The 20688-nt window shown below is 37.7% G+C and overlaps 1 protein-coding gene across 1 annotated transcript in view; it reads left to right on the forward strand.

The window, feature by feature from the left end:
* Window positions 1-20688, forward strand: part of cfap299 (cilia and flagella associated protein 299) — a 122597-nt gene that overhangs the window by 90158 nt on the left and 11751 nt on the right. Inside the window, exon 4 of the mRNA XM_038288119.1 lies at window positions 477-619. Coding sequence (XP_038144047.1) covers window positions 477-619 — 143 coding nt within the window. The remainder of the gene's footprint in view (window positions 1-476; window positions 620-20688) is intronic.

A 20688-nucleotide genomic window follows, 5' to 3' on the forward strand; every position in this document is an offset into this window, starting at 1 on the left:
AATGTTTTGAACTAGATCAACAAGTAGATATTTAAAACAGCCATGAGAAAAGTGATCTGTTGCCACCAAGGACAAAAACTTTTAAATCTAATATTTCACTTTTATGTAATTTAAAGAGACTTTCCTTAGCTGACTGTAGGAGTGTTGGAATAGATCAGACTCTTCAGTTACTGTAAGTCGCAGGATTCAGGCCACAAGTCCCTCGCTCTTATCTAAGCAGGATATTCTTCAGACTTTCCAACTCTGTAAGGCTTCTCTTAGACAACATCAGTTTCAGTCATTTGTATTTTGAACATGTGTCAAAATTTAACAGGACCCTTTGTATTTTAAGATTGGGCAATATCTACCAGATGTCTTTTATCTGACAAAAAAATGACATTTGTCCTTACTGGTCTTTCCCGTGAAAAAGGTTTAATGGTCATGATGATTTACACAGAGGCTTTAGGTTCTTTCATCTCTTCTCTTCTTTTTTACAGACGGTCATTTTCATAAGGGATTATAATGCACTTGGACACGAGGTATCTGGATATATAGACTACGCCCACAGACTCAAGTCAGAAGATTTTGAACCATATTTCTGTGGAAAGAAAAGGCTCATGCCAGGACGCTCAGATTTATGGTAAGTCTTTTTTTTTCTTCCCTCTTTAATTTTTTTGGAGGGGGTGAGGGAGAGCAGTATGCAAAGCAGGTCATTTCTTCTATTGAAAATTCTAAATAAATATCCGGAACTTCTTATAAGCATTTTCTACGGCCACCTGTCACATTTTGTCACATCAGTTGACCACAAACGTCAACTAAATTGGATTTTGTGTGATAGTTCCCTCACTTCTTTCGTTCTACACTGCTTTACACCATACTAACTCAATAAGATGCTTTTAGCTAAGCCTTTCCTTTCCTTGCTAGAGGGTAAGCTTTTCACCCATTGTTAAAGTCTGGGGAAATCATATTTAAATGTGAACTCATTCTGGCTTAAACATGTGCATAAATTTACTCTTTATCAGTCTATTGTCCCAAAGTTTAGAAAACTTCTATAAAAAAAAAAAATCCTGTCATAAAATCTCTGTTTTTTTTCTCATTATCCTATGCAGGCCAGTTAGTTATACGTCAGCCTGTACACCTAAATTCAATCAACGGTCATCTGTCAATCACATTTTTTCGGTCATATCATCTTGATTCATACGTCTAATATACGCAACGGTTGAAATAAGAAATAAAATGTATTATTTACTTTACCATTGAGTTCCTTCCCAGTGTTCGCTGGGATGGACGTCTGTGTCATCAGCAGGTGTAGAGCTAACAGAACTGGCAGCATTGCGAGGCAAGGGCTCAAACATGTACAGCTGTAAGCCTTCTACACCAAACCAAGCTTCTGCCACCCTGGCGTCCTCTTCCACAACAAGTTTGTCCCCTCTTTCCTCCTCTAAATAAAAAATGTTTGACGGAGGAAACTCCTCCATGACCTCCGACACAAAACTATCCTCCTCTTGCATGTTTCTGCTGTCCATAGGAAATGCAAAGTTTGGAATGGGCGTTTCCCTACGACTTTAAGTTCTTTGCAGGCACTGACAGTGTTTCTTGCTGTATTACCCACACAGCATCCCCAAGGCATGATGCTGTTACCAAAACTTCTCACCATGGCGGCTGTGGATTTACTGTTGTGTGCAACTTTATTTTCTGCTAAAGTTTTGTTTTTTTCTTTTTTAAGAATATTTACAAAAAAATTAATTTTGATCAGTAATCAACACAGCAGCTTTTTCCACATGTCTGGATTTAAATTATGGAGCATCAGTGTAAAAGAGGCTGAATCCAAATACACGCCACACTTATCAAATTTGTATCTGTATTTTTTTTAGTTTGATCTTCAGTGGAAGACATTTAAGTTTATAGTTGCAAAATTGCAAAATCTGTTGTAAGGACATGAAGACATTGTTTATAGATGATGGTATCTTATGCCTCTATGATTTTCAGCATTTTTTTCCAACGATTTTGATCATAACAAAACTATTTTAGCTGAAAAGCAAAAAAAAATATATCTATACACAAGATTTTTAGCATCTTGAAGTTTTTTTTTCTAAAGCATTTTTACTTTCTGCTTCTTCAGTAAGGAAAGAAGACACCTTCAGTTTCAAGAACAGATTAAGTTTGAAGAATGTTTGTTTTAGCTTGTGCTGATTTTCTCTGGATGAAGTTTCAGCAACGTGAGGTTCTATCAGCTGCTGCTAATTAACTTCACTTCTGTATCTGTATATCTCTAAAACTCTGAGTACAGGGTTGCACGGCATTCAGATCCAGAGCCAGTTACACGGTTTGCGGCACAATCCGCAAATGAACTTCTGAACTCACAGGTGTAAGCTAAAATCCTCTCCGTATCCCTCGCTCAGACATTTTTATATCTTTAGAGTTCTCGTTCTATCATCAGCCCTGTGTACACAGAGCGCTGTCAGCAAATCATTGGAGCCAAAACCATTCCCAAATTCCACATACTCATGCACTGTAACATGTTACCAACATGTCAGATATGTGTGAGAAACCTCAGAAGGACAAACACAACTGGCCAAAGGTGAGAATGACTGGTAATACATGATTGAGTTAACAGTTCAGCCAAATGTCAGACAACCTGTATAACCCCACTGTTAGTGGGTAAAACAGGGTCTCAAAGGAACATATGTAGGCACATTTAGGATTTACCCTTCAGAACTGTTATATGAAAATATAATAAAAAATTCTATCAAACCTAACACGCTTCCCTGAAAAAAAAAATACTATACACATTTATCCTAGAGATACTACACATGAAAACTGCATGAAGAGAGATTCCAGCAGGGATTTAACCCCATGACATTCTTGCTGTGAATCAGCAGAGTCATCAACTGCACCACTATGTAGGCCTTATCAAATTTATTATAATACTGGTCTGCATATAAGCCAGTGGACTCTTTTGAGGTCATCTTTATGTTTAAACATTTCACAAATGCTTTTATCTAAAGCAACTTACAAATGTGTGTATAACAAATGAGTTAATGTCCCTCTAATCCAGGGGTGGACAATTCCAGTTGTTGAGGGCCGGTATCAACTTTTAGATTCATCCTTGGTCCAACAAAACAGAATCAAATGGCTGAGATACCTCCTCAGTATGCAGCCATTTCCTCCAGAGTCCTCTCAATCATCTCATTACTTGATTCAGGTGTGTTGAAACAAAGGCACATCTAAAATCTGAAGGATACCGGCCCTCGAGATCCGGAATTGCCCACCCCTTCTGTAATCAAACATAATAACTCTGTCATCTTCCTGTATATATACATGTGGACGTCAATTTGCAACAATGGGTGTCAGGGGGTTAATATCACCACTTTTACATTTTAATAAAAGAAACCACCCATAGAATTAATTAGGGGTGTAAATAATAATCGTTTTGTATGGATGCATCGATCCAAAAGCCGACGATCCGATGCATCGACACGTCCGCAAGATAATCGATTCATGTTTTTTTTTTTCCTCCGGTCTATTTTTATCCATTTGCTCCTGGGCGTAATTCTCCCTCCCGTGCTGCGGTGCCGCTAAACCTATTTTGCCCTCCTACCTCGCTTCCTGGTTATACTCTTACAGCAGTGCGTTGCAGTAAGCTTGACACAGACATTTTTAAATTATGCTCAGTATTTAAGCGTGGTCTGAGCTACACACTGTCGGTCTAGATACGGCCGAGGCGGTGAAGAAGTGGGGGCGAGTTTAGTCCGACGGCGGAGGGACATGAGGGCAAAAAGAGCGGAGATCCAGCTGGAAAAAGGGTCCCAGCGTTCTCGCGCACCTCGCTCTTCTAGCGGGTCAAACTTCACGAGTTGTTTTCCGCAATTTCGGTCATAAAAACAAAACTAGCCGGCCTCCTGTCTGCTGCACTGTTTGCGGTCAGCTACAATGAGGGAGAGGTGCAGCGGAGCGTCTCTCAAGGGGGCGGTGACGTCGACACTCTGGAGCCTTCTTCTTCTTCGTCTTCTTTTTTTTAATGGCGGTTGGCAAACAACTTATAGGTGCATTACCGCCACCTTCCAGAATGGAGTATGGACCAGACAAACCCGTTCTTCTTAGAAAATTAAAAAAATACTACCAAAAACTACATCCCCAGATGCGCTTTGAAACAATTCCCTTATATCTAGTTTATTTTTATTCCTGTCTAACTCTCTACGCAACATCTCTATTTCCTGAGTATATTTATTACATTCTAAAAAAATATGTTGGACAGTTTCTCTGGAGCCGAGGTATTGCATTGAACTCATTACACTGATATTGTGCAGTATTTTTGCAGTATTTTTTGATGCAACTTTTCTACTTCTGTTGTTTGCTGTTGTTTCTAAAGAAAATGCATAATGCTATTACAGCTTTCATTGATTTATTTCAAACTTGAAACTTTGTTTGGTGTAAAAAAATAATAATAAAAAAAAATTTAACCGATGAATCGATTAATCGAATCGAATCGAATCGTGGTGTATTCTTGAGTATCGAAAATAATCGAATCGTTGGGTCAGGAAATCGATACTGAATCGAATCGCCATGATGGATGTGATTTACACCCCTAGTATTAATATATAAAATGCAACAAGTGCAGGTATAACGGATAGAAAGATTAATGAGAGGGTGAATACAGAGGTCAATTAAGCAAGAAGCCCAGTTAAGACAACTGCAATCCTCTACTCTACGATTAGTGGTCACGGATTAGTGGACCAGGGTCAGGATCCGGGCCCCTATACTTGACGACAGTGTCTTAACGTCACTTGCGCTGCTTCTCCTGTTTGTAAAGCCATTTGTAGTATTCGGCACCAAGCTGCACTTGACACAAATTACCCACTAAGCTGTGTCAGTCTGGGTTTCTACTTCTAGCTATTTAGACACAGCAGGCAAACCCGTGTCAAGACGCACGATGGGAAAGGAGAAGACGATGAGAAAAAGAGAGCAGAGAAAGTGTGGACTGCTGGAAGAACTGCTGTGAACTGGTCAAAGAAAAGTGAAATGGCATGCTCAAAGATGACCCTGAACATTTTGAGTATGTTTAGCTCAACCTACTGCTGTGAAGCAGTTTTCACCACCATGAACACAATCAAAAATAAATATCGATCCAGGCTCATGAATGAGCACCTTGACATGTGCTTGAGAATGGCTTTGTCTCCATTCAAACCCAGGTTTAAAGCCTTGCAGGGCAGCATAAAGCCCACTGCTCTCATTAAGCCAAGAAAAAAAGAAAAGAAAAAAAAGGTCAGTTTAGGTGTTTTATAAAAAAAAGTGAGTAAGGAAATTGTCAATATACCAAACTGAAAGATTGTTTTTCTCTACTTCAAAAACTAAATAGATTTTAAAATGGAAAAACATTCTATTTTTTTTTCCCGTTATATTATATATTTCAACTCTCCTAGAAAAGGAGGCAAGTGTCCGTCAAGGTCATTGTCTTGGATTTTCCAGATATATTTATGGGCTTCATTATGGTCAGCCCATCATCTTCAGCCTCCTGATCATGCTGACCTTCCTCTGTATCCTGGTCCTAATCAGGCTGCCTTATTCTTCGCTGTGTTTGAAGTCTACAATATAAATAATTTGTATAGTCATTCCAAAAAAGTTAAAAATCAAAAAACAATCCACTGGATATTGTTTTCCATGTTTGAAGACATTTCGCTTCCCAACCAGAAAGTTTTTTGCAATTAAAAATAGTCATACAAACTACAGCTAATCTGCACAAAATATACACAAAAAAATACTAAAATGTACATTTTAAAGAATATCTTATATATGTAACATTAAATTATATGTTATTATAAGCAAAACCATTACATGACATAGTCAGACAATTATATGACTTATGTTGAAAAAAATGTTATGGGTGATGCATGACGTCCACTTCATCGGACACATGTTTAATCGTAATTTTTTACATATTGGACAAGAAAAAAATTATATTTCAGACTAATAATATTCTTACTTAGATGTTATAATAAATCATCATATTATTTTGTACCTGGACTCTTCCACAATGGAAGCACCGAGCGGATATGCTAGCATTAATCGACGGGGATTGCTGTTTGTTGTCCATCTTGGATTATGAAGAAATGTACTTGCAGTTACAATGACTGACCACCAAATTAACCTTAATAGGGTGTGGCAGCAGAGAGCATTCTAAACAATACTATATGCAATTGCACCATAGAAACCATATGAGTACTCTCAGTCTAAAATCACCAGCCAGGGAGTTTTAGCTTAAGATTGATTCAGATAGTTTATCAGAGTAAGCCTGAGGGAGGACACAACAGAAACTTTTTATCTTAGTGAGGAGGTCTGGTTGACCCTACAGCTATTATAGGTGCGATGCCGTATTTTACCATTTATTTGTAATGTTTGCTACCCATACTAGTCATTTTTCCATTCCACCAATCTATTTGTGTACTCACCTGTAAAAAATTTTACTATGATTCCCTACTAGTATAAAGCGGCTTGATTTTGCAAAAACACAAACAATTGTTAAAAATAAAAAAAAAAGGTTAAGAAAACCAAACTGGATAGAGGAGCAGCACCTCTATTTGCACAGCTCTGAGAAGGCAACAGAGGAGTGCTTGTTGGTATTGATCCAAGACGGCCTTTGGAGCAAATTGATTGTCAAACAGATCAATGTGTCTTTTGGCATCTTGTTTCTCAGCTTTTAAATTTATGAGTGACTGTTTAGGAAATGGATACTGATACCCTATTGTGAATACAAAAAAATAAAAAAAATCTCAGCTTATTACCTACTTCCCTTTCTAAATATAAAATGTGTATTATTGTTCTTTATTTTCTATATCTGAATATTACACGGTGAATTTTTCTAATTCTACTAATGAGCATGTAATATAGAGCTGTTTACATAATTATTTAATAGTTTTCCTCTAAATTATTTATCCTAAATCCAGTTAAGCTACCAGAGGCCTACCTTCAATGTGTCAGGTCACTCTAACTAAGTAATTCCCTCCTGGGATAGTACAGCTTTTTTTCATCATTATATTAATAATTCCACTATTAAGTGGTGAAGCGCCAAGCACCTCTGTCCTTTTGTGTCATGTTCTATGCTTTGACAGACATAGAAGGGGCTACAGATTTCTTATGCCACTTCTTACTGTATTTGAACTGTCTGAACAGAAATTGAAAAAGGCAATGCAACATTTGCTATGTGATAAAAGCACATAAATGTTACACCTGTAAATAAACAGTTACCATCCATCCATCCATCCATCCATCCATCCATCCATCCATCCATCCATCCATCCATCCATCCATCCATCCCAGATCTCGTGATATATAGGTGAGGGTGGGAACGTAAATCGATCGGTAAATCGAGAGCTTTGTCCCCCGACTCAACTCCCTCTTCACCACAACAGTCCTATACAGCGACCGCATTACTGCCCACGCTGCACCGATCCGTCTGTCGATCTCACGCTCCATCCGTCTCTCACTCGTGAACAAGACCCCAAGATACTTAGACTCCTCCACTTGAGACAGGGACAGGTAAAACAGTTACAATTGAGATAAAAATTTGAGTTCTTAATCTTTACAATTAACTATAAACATGTCAAAAATCAAATAGGACCTGGCTTAAGCATTCTTTGATTTGATGATTGATACAGACAAAAAAAAGTTATTTTGCAAATATACCCTGGTAGGAGCCATATTCAGAAATCTGCAGTTGTTTTGAAAGTGTTTGACAAGAACAATTAGCTGTATGTTCAGAAACTGCACTTTGCTCCAATTTCTCTTGTCTAATCCTTGAAGGGATTTCAGAAGTTGTACCACAAAGTTGCAAAAATTTTTAGGTAAGCAAATTATTCATCTCTTACTGTGCATTTGAAAAAGCCAATCAATGTCTTTTTTTTGGTTAACAATGGCAGCCATGGAAAAAGGATTAAAGATATGTAATTTTACAAGGCAGAAATAAAGATATATTATTTTTGGGAAAGAATTGCTCTGAGTAGAAACATGGTCACAACCTGATCTATAGACTTGTCCTTTTAACAAAGCTATACAGAAAGATAGCCATCATTGATCTAGAAGCTTGTGATAAAATCTCAGACCTATGGATCATTTCACTTATTTTCAACCTAGAAGTTGCTTCAGTCAGAGAATGAATTAAATGTTGATAGTATTTAACACCTGTGGGGAAATTTTTGCTGTCAGCAACTCAAGAGATCTTAACTTTAATTGTGAAAAAAGAAAAAAGACAAAAGTCTGAAGGCCTAGTACTTTGTTTCTATAAGATTAAATATGGGCAAATAAGGATGTGTTTCATCTATGTCAGCTCATTATATTCAGATGTTTCCTGATCTTTTTAAAGATTGGCTGATTATCTTGGCTCTGCCATTAGCTGATGACAGCATGCAGCTTAAAAAAGTCTCAATATTTTGGTCATATTTAATCTTATTGTTGGAGTTGTGCAACTGAACTGCTTTTGTTTAAGTTGGGGTCCGGCGGGCCGGTCTCTCCAATACTGGACCCAGTTTAGCAGATAGAGCAAGGGCAATGAGTATAATATGTGTTTGACTCACACCTTCACATGACCCTGGTGATCATCAGAGAAGGAATATGATGGTTATAAAGTTTTTATTGTGCACACTTTGACCAAAGTTAGCTTATACCGGTAGTCTTTTTTTATTTATATGGTAGGACAAACCAGGCAAGCATCACACTGTGGTTTTTAAGGCTTTTAATCAAGTCAATCTATGATTAAAGTTTGTTATGGAGTGTGCTTGAATGTCTAAAAGGAATCATGATGAAGGGTGGCTTAATTTTCCACACTCATTATGTGCATCACATTTTTGACAATGTCTCCCACCCCATGCATGAAGCTATTGTACTACTAAGGAGAAAGACTGCTGCATTTTAAGTGCACAAAACCGTGTTGTCAGAGGCCAGGTCCCGGGGCTGTAAAACTTTTGTATCCTCATTGTTCCTGACAAAATCAATTCAGAGTAAATCTACCCTTACTCTTAGTTTCTATTTTATGTTTGTTTTTCTTATTATCCTTGTCTTACTTTGCTTACTATGGTTGCTGGACAAAACCAGGGATGGACAAGTGGAACTGTTGGCCCAATGTCTTCACTCAGTGTTTTTTAAAACTGAACATAAAAAATCATATAAATCTCAAGGACAGTTTCTGTGTTTAGTCTGCTTAGAGATGCTATGTGCCATGACAGAGTTTTATATAAGACACCACGACAGCATATTGCAGAAAGTAAATATGCAAAATATAGCGAAGCTGCAAGGCCTGCTATAGTAGCTGACCTCAGATCAAAATTGCATAAACAACAGCAACTTTTTACTAGAACCACAACCACACAGAAGTCTGCACTCCAGGCTAAAGATATCACAGTAAAAGGCTATTTTTGCCTGCCCAAATTCTGTGTTTGTTTTTATTAAAGGAAAAAAAAAAGATAAAAAGACCTGACTGGGGACAGAGGATGTACATTAGCCTGGATAGAAGCCCTGTGTATGCTGCATCAGTTCTTTAAAATTGAACAGATTTTTTGCTGTACTTTCCCTTTAAAAATAAATAAAAAGAAATAATAGTACAGCTGGTAAACTTGCATTTGAACAACAAATATGTTTTCCAATTGCTGTACCCTATGTTGGTTTATTAAACATAAATACAGAACGAAGTATGTATTATATCTTGTTAAGCTTGTGGCCCTCTGTGGCCCTCTGATAGTTTACCAAAAATCGGGGGGCCTACTCCTCAAATGAAGGTGCTCATCCCTAATCTAGGCTGTAGCTTATTATATTATATCTATATTATATAATTTTAAAGGCTTTTTTTAAATGCTGCTTAAAGTAGTATGATATTCTTTGTTTGTTGCTCCCAGGCATGTGCTTAATTGTATTTTTTTTTACTAATTTCTCACCATGTTACTCCCAAACACCCTTTTGGTGGCCCTGAACTCCTCCTCCTCCTCCCTAAAAAGCTGTAGGTGTGAGTCATTGGGCGAGCATGGTGGAGGTCCAACCTAATCCCTAATGATGCTTTTACGAGGCTTTCCCCTCATCAGGTCTCCATTCAACCCATTTTAATGACACATGACTATAGTCTCCCCCTCAGTTTTCAGCTTTTAAATAGGCACCTGATTAGATTTACACATCTCTGTCTTTATTTATCTAACTTATCTTAGCTATTGTTTCATGCTTTCCTATCTGTTCTGCTTTATTGCGTCCTCTACCCCCCCTTTACCTCCCCCATGACTTTTTTTCGTCTCTGTCGGGAACAATAACACACAGTGTGGTTGCCTCTAAGAGGGAGCAGATGCTGGAGCTGCTGCCCACTCAGTGTTCAAAACCTCCCATCGTAGAACTCTGAATCCCGTCCCTCCAACTCCTCCTCCTCCACTGCCACAAAGAACACAGAGCAGTGACACGAGCGCCAGCTCCTGCCTACACATCCCACCTCAATCACAGAGGGGTGGATAGGTTCATGTATGAGTGTTTCCCTACTCTTTTGACATTTAAATTTCCATCTTATCTTATGTTATCTTAAAGAAATCTGATGTTTGCTTTAACTCCATGATACACGGTGGACTTTCAATAGTTTCACTACGTTTACAGATCTCAACTATTATAATGCTAAAAACAGAGTTTACAAACCATATGAAAATATATTTTTTTAAGATTTTCATTCAAAACCATATACTGTACAGAGTAAACCATCTTTTAATTCAAAAGCCCTATTTGCTCCCAATTTATTAAATAAATAAACATATGAGCACAGCAAAATATATTTGTTGTTTTTAATCATTTATAAATATTTTAGGTTATTCAACCATCAGGTTGGTTTAAAGTTATTAACATTTTTACATTTTTTTAAAAGAAACATCTGCAACTTTAGGCAAATTCCTTGAAAAACAACTTTTATAGAAATATGAGCAGTACATGAGCATTCATCATACCACAATGTATCCATTGAATGTGGTTAAATCTAAGTAAATCTAATATAATCTAAATCTAAGATGGCTAAGTGCCTCTTCCAGGTCCATAAGCCTCTTTCGGTCAAACTCCATAGAACCCTTGAGCACCCTTCAAGGGTGTAGAGCTGGTCCAATGTTCCACTTTCAAAAGGAAAAAAACACAATACATCTTTATGTTAAGATTGTCTTCTGCATTTGTGAGACATGAAAAAGATTAAAGAAAATTTAGATGTATCTTGGGCGGCACGGTTGTGCAGTTTGTGGCACATTTGCCTTGTAGTATGAAGGCCCTGGGCTTAATTCCTTTTTCTTTTCTTTTTTTTACAGTGTCCTATCTGGCAATGAATATCTGGCAGAATAACTGTCTTGATGCCAAAAAGAGCCCAACAGATTTTACTTTCACAAGTCGAGGAGTACAGCTTTGGCCATTGTGTTCCGCTTAATTTATGCATGTAGATAGCTTTATTATAATTCATGCAGGGAGTATTTCAGATAATATGGACACTGCAATGGGAAAGTAGAACAGGAAAAACGAGAAAAGATGAAAGAAAGAGTAGATTAAAGTGAGACAATGATAAAACATCTTCTGTCTGCTTCATCACCTGCAAAGAGAGATGTAAAAAGTACAGCACAACCAACAGATATAGTACAACAGATACAATAAAGTAGCAACTTGTTACCATTGCTATAGTAGTATTATTACCATAGAAAGTAGTATTATTTAATCTGACAAGTATACTGTTGTAGCTGTAGCTAAGAATCTGGGCTTTTTTGTGTGGAAGTGAATCTCTAAATACCTGGATCCAGGCACCTGTATTTGTTTGTGAGAATGGACTTGTGAATGTTAAGTTTATCCAAAGGAAAAATGCTCAATAGTGGTTGTGAAGAGCCAAAGACCTGCCCCCCCAGAGCACCGAGGCAGGTGCCAGGGGATACAAAATCTCAGATGATAAAAGGCAACCCCAGAGCAAAGGCCCCCAAGAGGGGCCAACCCAGGAAATCTGCCCCCCCACCGAGGGAAGAGGAGAGATGGCCCTGAGGTAATCCCCCAGCCGCCACAATGCCGAAGCCCCCAGGAGCCGCGGGATTAATTCCTTCTGCAAAGATTTAGCATGTTGACCCCCTGTATGCAGGAGTTCTCTTTCGGTTCTTGGCTTCCACCAAAGTCAAAAATTGATTGCCGTCTCTAAATTGCAGATAAAACACGTTTAACCGGTTGTGTGTCTCCGTTTTTTTCCCCTGCAATAACTTACAAGCAGTCTTTGGTGTAACGTACCTTTTGCCCATAGACTGTTTTAGATAGGCATATGCCCTGACAGATAACGGCAGATGACGAATGGATGCACCTGAATCATAGATCCTACTTTCATCTCAAAACCACCTGAATAACCCATGAAGAGCCGTAAGTTGAAACTGTCCACCTTCCATGTCTCCATCACCAAGTGCACTGAATCTGTTCAGCTCTTCCTGTGTCTGGCTTCCTTTGTGGCTTTCTTTTCTCCAAAATTTACCCAATTTTGCTAAATCTTCTGTCAAAAATAGACTTAATATCTATCTCTGGCAGAGGAGGGTTTTTCCCCATGCTCCAGTGCCACAGAACCGTTGGGAATTGACTAAATAAGAATGGCTTTCTTCTGAGGCTCCAGATGATAGAGTCTGTGGGAACCCTGGTCACAACTGCATGTGTGTTGTCACCATTAGATCCTTTTACTAACACAGTATAAACTGGCTCAAATAAAACAGCAGAAATATCCCTCTTTATATTGTCTCTATTACAGTGATGAAAAGAGTTGCCCCCCCAAAACATACATTTACACATTTACAATAATTACATTCAGCAGCCTTAACATAGATAAGGATTTTTGTTATAAGAACTAAATCTCTTAATGATGCCTTACATTGGTGGAGATAAATACAAGTTTTATAAGGTAGAAACTGTAGACATTTACACACATATTCAGGTCCTGAACCCTGTTCAATTAACTCTCAGATAGGCAGCTTTATTTATGCAGCTTCCTGCCTGTCCAGATGTGCCTACAACATCTTTGATGTCTATTTAATGTTCACCAGTATAGTGACCATCTGTTTATATGCTGACTGTTACCCTCCTCCAGCTCTTTATCTTTCCCCCCTTTGGTCCCAGTGTTAGTCGGCCCTCACTTTATCTTTATTATTTCAACAAATGTTTCAGATTTAGCCAACTTATTGAAAAGCTGTTTTATATAATTAAGTTGAGAATGTGCTGCCAACATTCTGAGCATTCAACAACAGACAGAACCGCTGCATGCAAAAGATCAGCTCACTCATGCCTGTTCTGGAGCCAAACCCACGTTGCCTCCATGCTCTCCCTCTGCAGTGCACCTGTGCATCTGGCTTCATTTTCTGCTATGAAAACATTTGCTCTGCTGTCCCGTTTTATTAAGTTTTAATACAAACGAGAAGCTGTCCCAGCTCCAGCAGTGATCTGGTGAGCTCGGTCTAGGTATCATGTCCCAACTTTAACGCAGGTTGTGGGGACTTTTTTTCATCAAGGCACAGTTAGCCAACTCCATGAATATTTGCTGGTAAGCTGGAACATTCCATGTCATCTCTGTTAGCCTTCACACCTGGAGCGCACATTCTTCACCGACTGGAACCTCAGGGTTGAATTATGTTGTTCTGGTTGTTCTAAAAGTTGACATGTTTCATTACTGTAGATTTATTCATTATTCCACCAAAATCAAGAATCCCTGCTTTCTTGTTATCTTTTTATATTTTTAATATTGTCCTCATTTCAGACATTATTATTTAATTTAAAGATAAAAGGTCATAAAATATCAAAAACTGTTTTTAATACCTACACATCTTTCCATGAAAGTGTAATCATAACGTTTATCTAGTCATGATTGAAGGCCTGTTTGCAGTTTTTTTTTCCATCAAACAGCAGTTGACCTTTAACCCTGTCTAAGTCAGGGCACTAATAGTATACAATATGACTAACATCCAGCTGTGTCACTGCGCTTTCTATAATGCATCTGTTCTCTGTGTGAGTATGCGTGGGGGCTGGGACTTTTTATCTTTGATGATTATAGAATACAGTGAAGGCAAACTTGAACGCAGTTCAAAAAATTGTCAGCTTATGTTTATTTAAAGTCAAACCATATAAAAAAAACTCACTCCATTATATATATATATATATATATATATATATATATATATATATATATATATATATATATATATATATATATATATATATATATATATATAATTTTCAGTAGTATGTATTTATATTTATCTGATGTTAACCAAAATACAGGAACCTTCATGGACAATGTCATCACTATAAAGATTTAGTTTTTACTAGATTTAAATTTATATTTGAGTTAATGAAAATCACTGGTAGATGTTTTTCAAGGATAACCAGGGCAAAACACTACTTTATTGTGCAACATGATTAGTAATCTAACTAAAATAACAGAAAGATAATAATAAAACAAAAACACTTATCTGGGGCATATTTGGGCTCTGTTCCAGATCCATGAAGGTGCAACCTTAATCTGTTTAAACAAGCAAGTCTATATATATTATGAATGTCAAATAATCATCCTCTTCAGGAAAGACACCACTTCTGTGCCCCAGGGATAAGAATGTGTTGGTGTGAGACATTTAAATAAAATTGTGGAACAAAAGTGGAAGAGCTTCAGAAGACGCTTACTGAAGCTGGTGAGAAGGAGTCACATCTATTGTAGTTCACCTTTTGTGGTCTGATTAATCTAATTTAAGTCCAATTTTAAAAAAAACAGTCTTTTTGGAGGGTGTCTAGTTTTAGAGCTTTTTGTTTTTATTTAATATAGTTTGATTATCTTACCCAAGTCATAACTCTTAATTCAAGCTAATAAGCCTGGAGAAAGGTTCAAATAGTATGAGATTCTTCACCTTAATTAGACTGATCGTTCTTTTTTCCCTGTTTGCTCATTTCATGTGAGACATTGGCTTCAGAAGTAAATGTTGTACAAAGGGAACATAACAACTTTACACACCTGAAAGAATACAGATAAGTTTTCACTCTTTGACGATGCATATCATCCCTTGCCCCTAATCCAGCTCCAGTGAAACCTGTAATGACACTGTTGCCATTGCTCTGGAAAATGACCACCGGGAGATAACAATAGTGCTGAGGATGGAAAATGAAACAGTAGAGTGCATATGTAACACAGTCATGGTAAATGCATCGGAAAGCAGGAACCCATGCTGAGTAACTGTCACAGTTTCCACCAAATCCAGGTTCACAGAATTTTACAGGTCCATGTGTCTGGGTGTGGTGCCATCCAGCTGCCTCGACTTTGTTCGTCACCAAGTGGGAAGCTAGCTGCCTTTGTGACCATTCGCATAGTACAGTAAGGGAAGTGGGTCCAATAAAACATATCCAAATACGAAAGCAACAAAGTCTTTTTTTTTTTATGTTCAGCCCTGAGAGATCTCACATCTTAAAATATCTCACATCTCACTTTTGCAAATGCAGGCGGTTCACCGTGGAATAAAAGTGGCTTACCAAAAAAATGTTAATTGTTCCATGGTATTTCTATAGAAAGTTCCACTGGAGCACTGTCAGATCTCATCTAGGAAAACGAGAAGGATGTTTAGGTTTTTAAGCAGGGCTTATATGACAAATTCCTTCTGAGTTTATAAGAAAAAAAAACATTTGTGTTTTAGAATTGGGGCAGCTGAAGTCTATTCTGAACAAGCTTCAGCCAGTGCTGTTGGCATCTGAAATGGAATACCAGGCCTCCAGTCTTGTCAAACCTTATAATTTTATGCATCAGTGTATTTCCTTGCATGGTTGGAACTGTTTGGGAGCATGCAGGGAATGTGTTTCCTGGACAGGAAGCTGATGGCTGGCAGGAAGTGCTTGACCGATAACTGGAGCAACAGAACATATTTAGTGTCACATTTTCTGAAAAGAGAAAAAAGAGCAGATAAATAAGCATATCTTAAGATAGGTATCAGTGGGCGAAACCTTTCCTGCTTAAGCTTCTTTGACTAGGTTTCTTTTCATTACACCACAAAATCACATGGAAACTGGATACATCAGGTGCAAAAATCGATTAGTATAAATCACGATTGATGCTACTTGTTAATTCAGGTAAGAGTGTAATTGTCTTAGCTTACAATCCTAAATCAAAAAGAAATATATATATATATATTTATATTTTTCCTAACAAAGGTCAGTTTTCATCCTTACACAAATATTTCATGTCTGACCAATCAGCAGTGTTGAAGTAACTGTGCTACATAATTAAAGCATTAAAGCATAGTTCTAAATAATAAGCAATGCAATCTCCAGGTTTACCAGTGGTTCCTAGAATCCCCAATAGTAGAATGGGAGGCAGATCTTGTAGTTATCAGGCTCCTCTCCAGTGATACCAACTACCAGTTTTAGTCCATGAGGCAGACACCTTGTCTACTTTTAAGCGTAGGCTTAAAACTTTCCTTTTAGATAAAAGCTTAAAGTTAGAGTGGCTCAGGTTATCCTGAGCTATCTCCATAGTCATGCTGCTATAGGCTTAGGCTGCTTGAGGACATATGGACGAAGTTTCTCCAGTCGCTACATGTATTCTTGGTTTTGAGCAATTGCTTTCGGGTCAATAAGTCTATACAATCAGCTGGTTTTCCTTAGATAGAAAACTAAGGAAAACCAGAAAATAATCTGAATTGAACTGAAATGAATTTAATTGCAACATGATAAAAAAGGATCTATCAGTAAGACAAGGAGATTTTGAACTATATAACAAGGAAGACAGGACAAGTGTGAGAATACTAACCCGGTAAGGCACAGGTTTGGAAAAAAACAAAGGTCTATCCAAATACTAATAAAATCATAGCTTTGTTTCCTAGCTCCTCTTCCTTCATTGTTTTTAATGTCAGCAGTAGAAAACATATCCAGGGTAGTTAAGGAACTTCTGTCTTAGGTGTCTGGACAGCCTTCAGCCTTACATGTCATTATGTGATGGCAATGCACATGGATGATGCTAATCAAGTCTGGTTCTATAAGCTTTGATAAAGAACAACAAAAACTGTAAATTACACAAATGCGGCATACAGCTAAAGCTCTCCATTAAAACATTGAAAACATATGAGGGTACGTACATTTACATGTGTAACATAGTAAACATGTGAATAAATATTGAATGTTTAATTTGGCTCTTTAAATCCTGTCAGAAAAAGGATTATAGGAATCAATACAGCCCCTAAGCGTCAGATTAGAAGGTCCCTATGCTACGGTGTAAATTAGCTGTCAATAGGAAACCTCCAGCTCCTTTTCCTACCTCGGACTGCACTTGTCATGACGACCTTGCCTTACTTCCACATTGGCTTTAGAATCCTTACCATTTTGCAGTACTTACATCGAACCACACACTGATTCTTAGGTTTAAATCGATTTATAGAAAATCAAAACTCTTACTGGCTCCTGTTCCAGGATTCTGTCCCTCAGCTTTTGCAGGGCCAACAACAGGAATTCTATCGAAAGCAGAAAATGAAGAACGGACCCCTCTGTCGAATCCAAACAGCTGTCAACCTTACTGAAGTCATTATAAAACGGAAGCCCACATTCTTTATACCGTTCAATTTGGGTTAACATCTGATTTCCATGAGGTACTCTGACCTTATAGGTCCTTATGTGGGATTCCTTAGCTCTTTAGTGCCAGATTGGGATGAGGCAAAGCCCCTTTGCTGATGGAATTATTATAGAAGGCATACAGGCTCTTTTCCTACCTGCTTCCTTAATGTCAGCACTATTCGGACAGCGCTTATTAGGGTTACTGCTGATGCACCTCCGCTGTGTAAATGTCCTTACCGATTTGCTTATTTGCTTAGTTATTTGAAATCTCCCAGAATCAGTGCAAATAAATATTGTATCGCTAGACTGAATATACTAGCACAAAATATCAACCTATGATTCATTTTAATCCTTGACTCTGAGGTCAAACTTAAGCTGGCCACTTTGCAAAATATTTATTTACATTATCTAAAATTGCTTTGTGTGGGTCTATGAGGTTTTGGACAGCCATGTGAATATGTAATTCCTTGGAACGTATCTTTTCTTCTAATTTGTAGTTATAAAGTTGAATATTTTGCTTGGAGAAAAACTTTTCATGCCTCAGATCCATCAGTATCCAGGGAAAGGCTTTATGTGTCACAGCAGATTTCCCTCTTTAAATAAATTCAGTGGAAATGCCATGACAGCGGACTCCATGATCCTTCTAAAACCTAAACCAAATTATTTAGCAATGTTCTAACATAATCTTGTTTATTGATGTTTTCATATCTGAAACTTGATTTTAAATTTTCCAGCAGAAAACTGGCACAACTGAGTGACGAATGGTCCAAAAACTTCAACATCTCAGATATGCACTGAGGCGTTTCTGAGGAAATGGGCAACAACAGAGCTTGCCCCCTTAATTTATTGCAGAGTTAGCATGTTGAAGATGTTAACACCAAATGATAAGAGCTACAAAAAACACAATTTCATCAGCTCTTACAGCAAATACAGCTTTTAGCAAGGGGTTTCCATTAGTTCCTGTTACAGCATGAGGTCATATTTGTTTCTTTGGGTTTCCTTCATAAACTTTAACTGGGTTAATGCAAGATTTTGAAAAAATATATAATCTCACTATCATTTAAGCCAACAATTTCTCAAAATGATTCAGATTACAATTTCAAATAAAAAAATTATGTAATCCAATTACACATAAACTGGTCTGATTGAATCCATCCATCCATTTTCCGTCACATTTATCCCTGCTGGGGTCACAAGGGGTGCTGGTGCCTATCTCCAGCTGTCAATGGGTGAGAGATAGGTGGACAGGTCGCCAGTCTATCAGAGGGCAACTCAGAGACACACAGGGCAAAAAAAAACATTAACACACATAAGGAGAATTTAGAGAAGCCAGTTAACCTAACAGTCATGTTTTTGGACCGTAGGAGGAAGCTGGAGTACCTGGAGAGAACCCACACTTGCACAGGGAGAACATACACACTCTGTGCAGAAAGACCCCGGGACAGGAATCAAACCCGGAACCCTCTTCCTGCAAGGCAGCAGTGCTACCCATTGAACCACTGTCCAGCCCTGATTAAATCTAAATAAATAAAAAAATTTAAAAAGTTTAAAAAAAATAATAATTTTGACCAGATAAATCTATTTGTATTATTCTTTTCAGATAATTGAATGTGGCAACAACAGGCTCAAATCCTCCAGAGCCTAAAATAAAGTTTTGTTTAACAACTTGCTTTGGTCAGAAAGATATTTAGTGATAACATAACCAGATGCCAAAATAAATAAAATGTGGGAGAACTATGATGCTTATTAAGGACAAAGCTCAACAGACGTGGCTTTTTCAGCTGTGCGTTTCTTTTCTGACTCAGTTTTGAAGCATTGTTTTACATTGAGCTTCCGTTGTATTCAGGGGCGGATCTAGAAAAATATTTATGGGGTGGCGAGAGGGGGGCAGGAAGTTTTGAGGGGTGGCAACATATGGCATTTGTTTACACTGAATTTAATCACAGTTATCACAGTTTGGTGAGAATAGTATGTACAGTATGTGTTTCATGTGAAACAGTTCATATTAGAAATACATTGTACAATGAGATCTCACCTAATAGGAGATAGAAGAATGATAACACTACTTCTAGAGGGGCATTATCACAGGAAAGGTATTAAGGTAAGACACAGGTGCTGAGTCGCAGATGTATGAGATTGACTGTCAGAGAGGCAGCTTTGCAGCATTTGCACAAGAAGAAACTATAGAAAGAAAAAGTTACCCTCAGAGATCTATGGACTGAGCTATACTTAAGTGAGCATAAATACACAGTAGAAATAAATGGGTCAAGGCACCCGAACAAGGTACCAGACATCTATGTTGTTTACTCTGAACACACATTCACCCCATTTGTTCCTCAGTAACTTGACATACAGCAGTTAAGGCAACATGAAAGGGACATTTCATGCATGTAAATATGCTGTAGATAGAGCTGCTGTATCAACAAATCAACAAAAAGGCAGGTGCTGTATGTTACCTCCAAAACTCCACAAATCTGAAAAGAAGCAACATAAAAATAAATTTTGCTTCCAATCTGTAAAAGTACAAAACATTTTGTGAGTAGGTTCATACAGATCATTTCTGGATAGTTTCATACTATATATACAAAAAAAGAAACAACACTACTGCTTCATATTAAGCAGGATTCACACCAGTATCACATTTTTAACTTTTAACACTTTTGTTAAAAGTTTCATTAAAGGAAATATCAGATTTTCTCAGGTGCCAAAACAAAATGTGACAGCTCTGTAAAGGCTCACCAGAGAGCATAACATAAAGTTAACATGACTATAACAGCTGAATGCGGCGATTTCCACATTGCTCAGCAAAACACTTCACAAATGTATTTAGATCCAATGCCTTTTTGCGTTTTGATTTGAGTAAAATCAAACTTGATCGTCTCTTTTCTGTCATAGTTGACTGCAAATATGTCTTTATGAGCCTGATACGTCAGGCCTAACTAACATCATAGATAGAGAAATAACGTTCTGCAACCTGATTTTTATCATCTCAAAATCAGCATTGCAGCTATGCTAGCAACATTGTGCTTTCATTATGATTTAATTTCTCGATAGATACTATAGTTAATCAGTTTCTACCTGTTTCATCCCGTGTCTCCTCTCCCCATCACCCCTGGCTCCCTCGCTTTGCCC

The sequence above is a fragment of the Cyprinodon tularosa genome, unplaced genomic scaffold (genome assembly GCF_016077235.1).
Source record: "Cyprinodon tularosa strain WSP-4 unplaced genomic scaffold, ASM1607723v1 ctg249, whole genome shotgun sequence".
Classification (NCBI taxonomy): domain Eukaryota; kingdom Metazoa; phylum Chordata; class Actinopteri; order Cyprinodontiformes; family Cyprinodontidae; genus Cyprinodon; species Cyprinodon tularosa.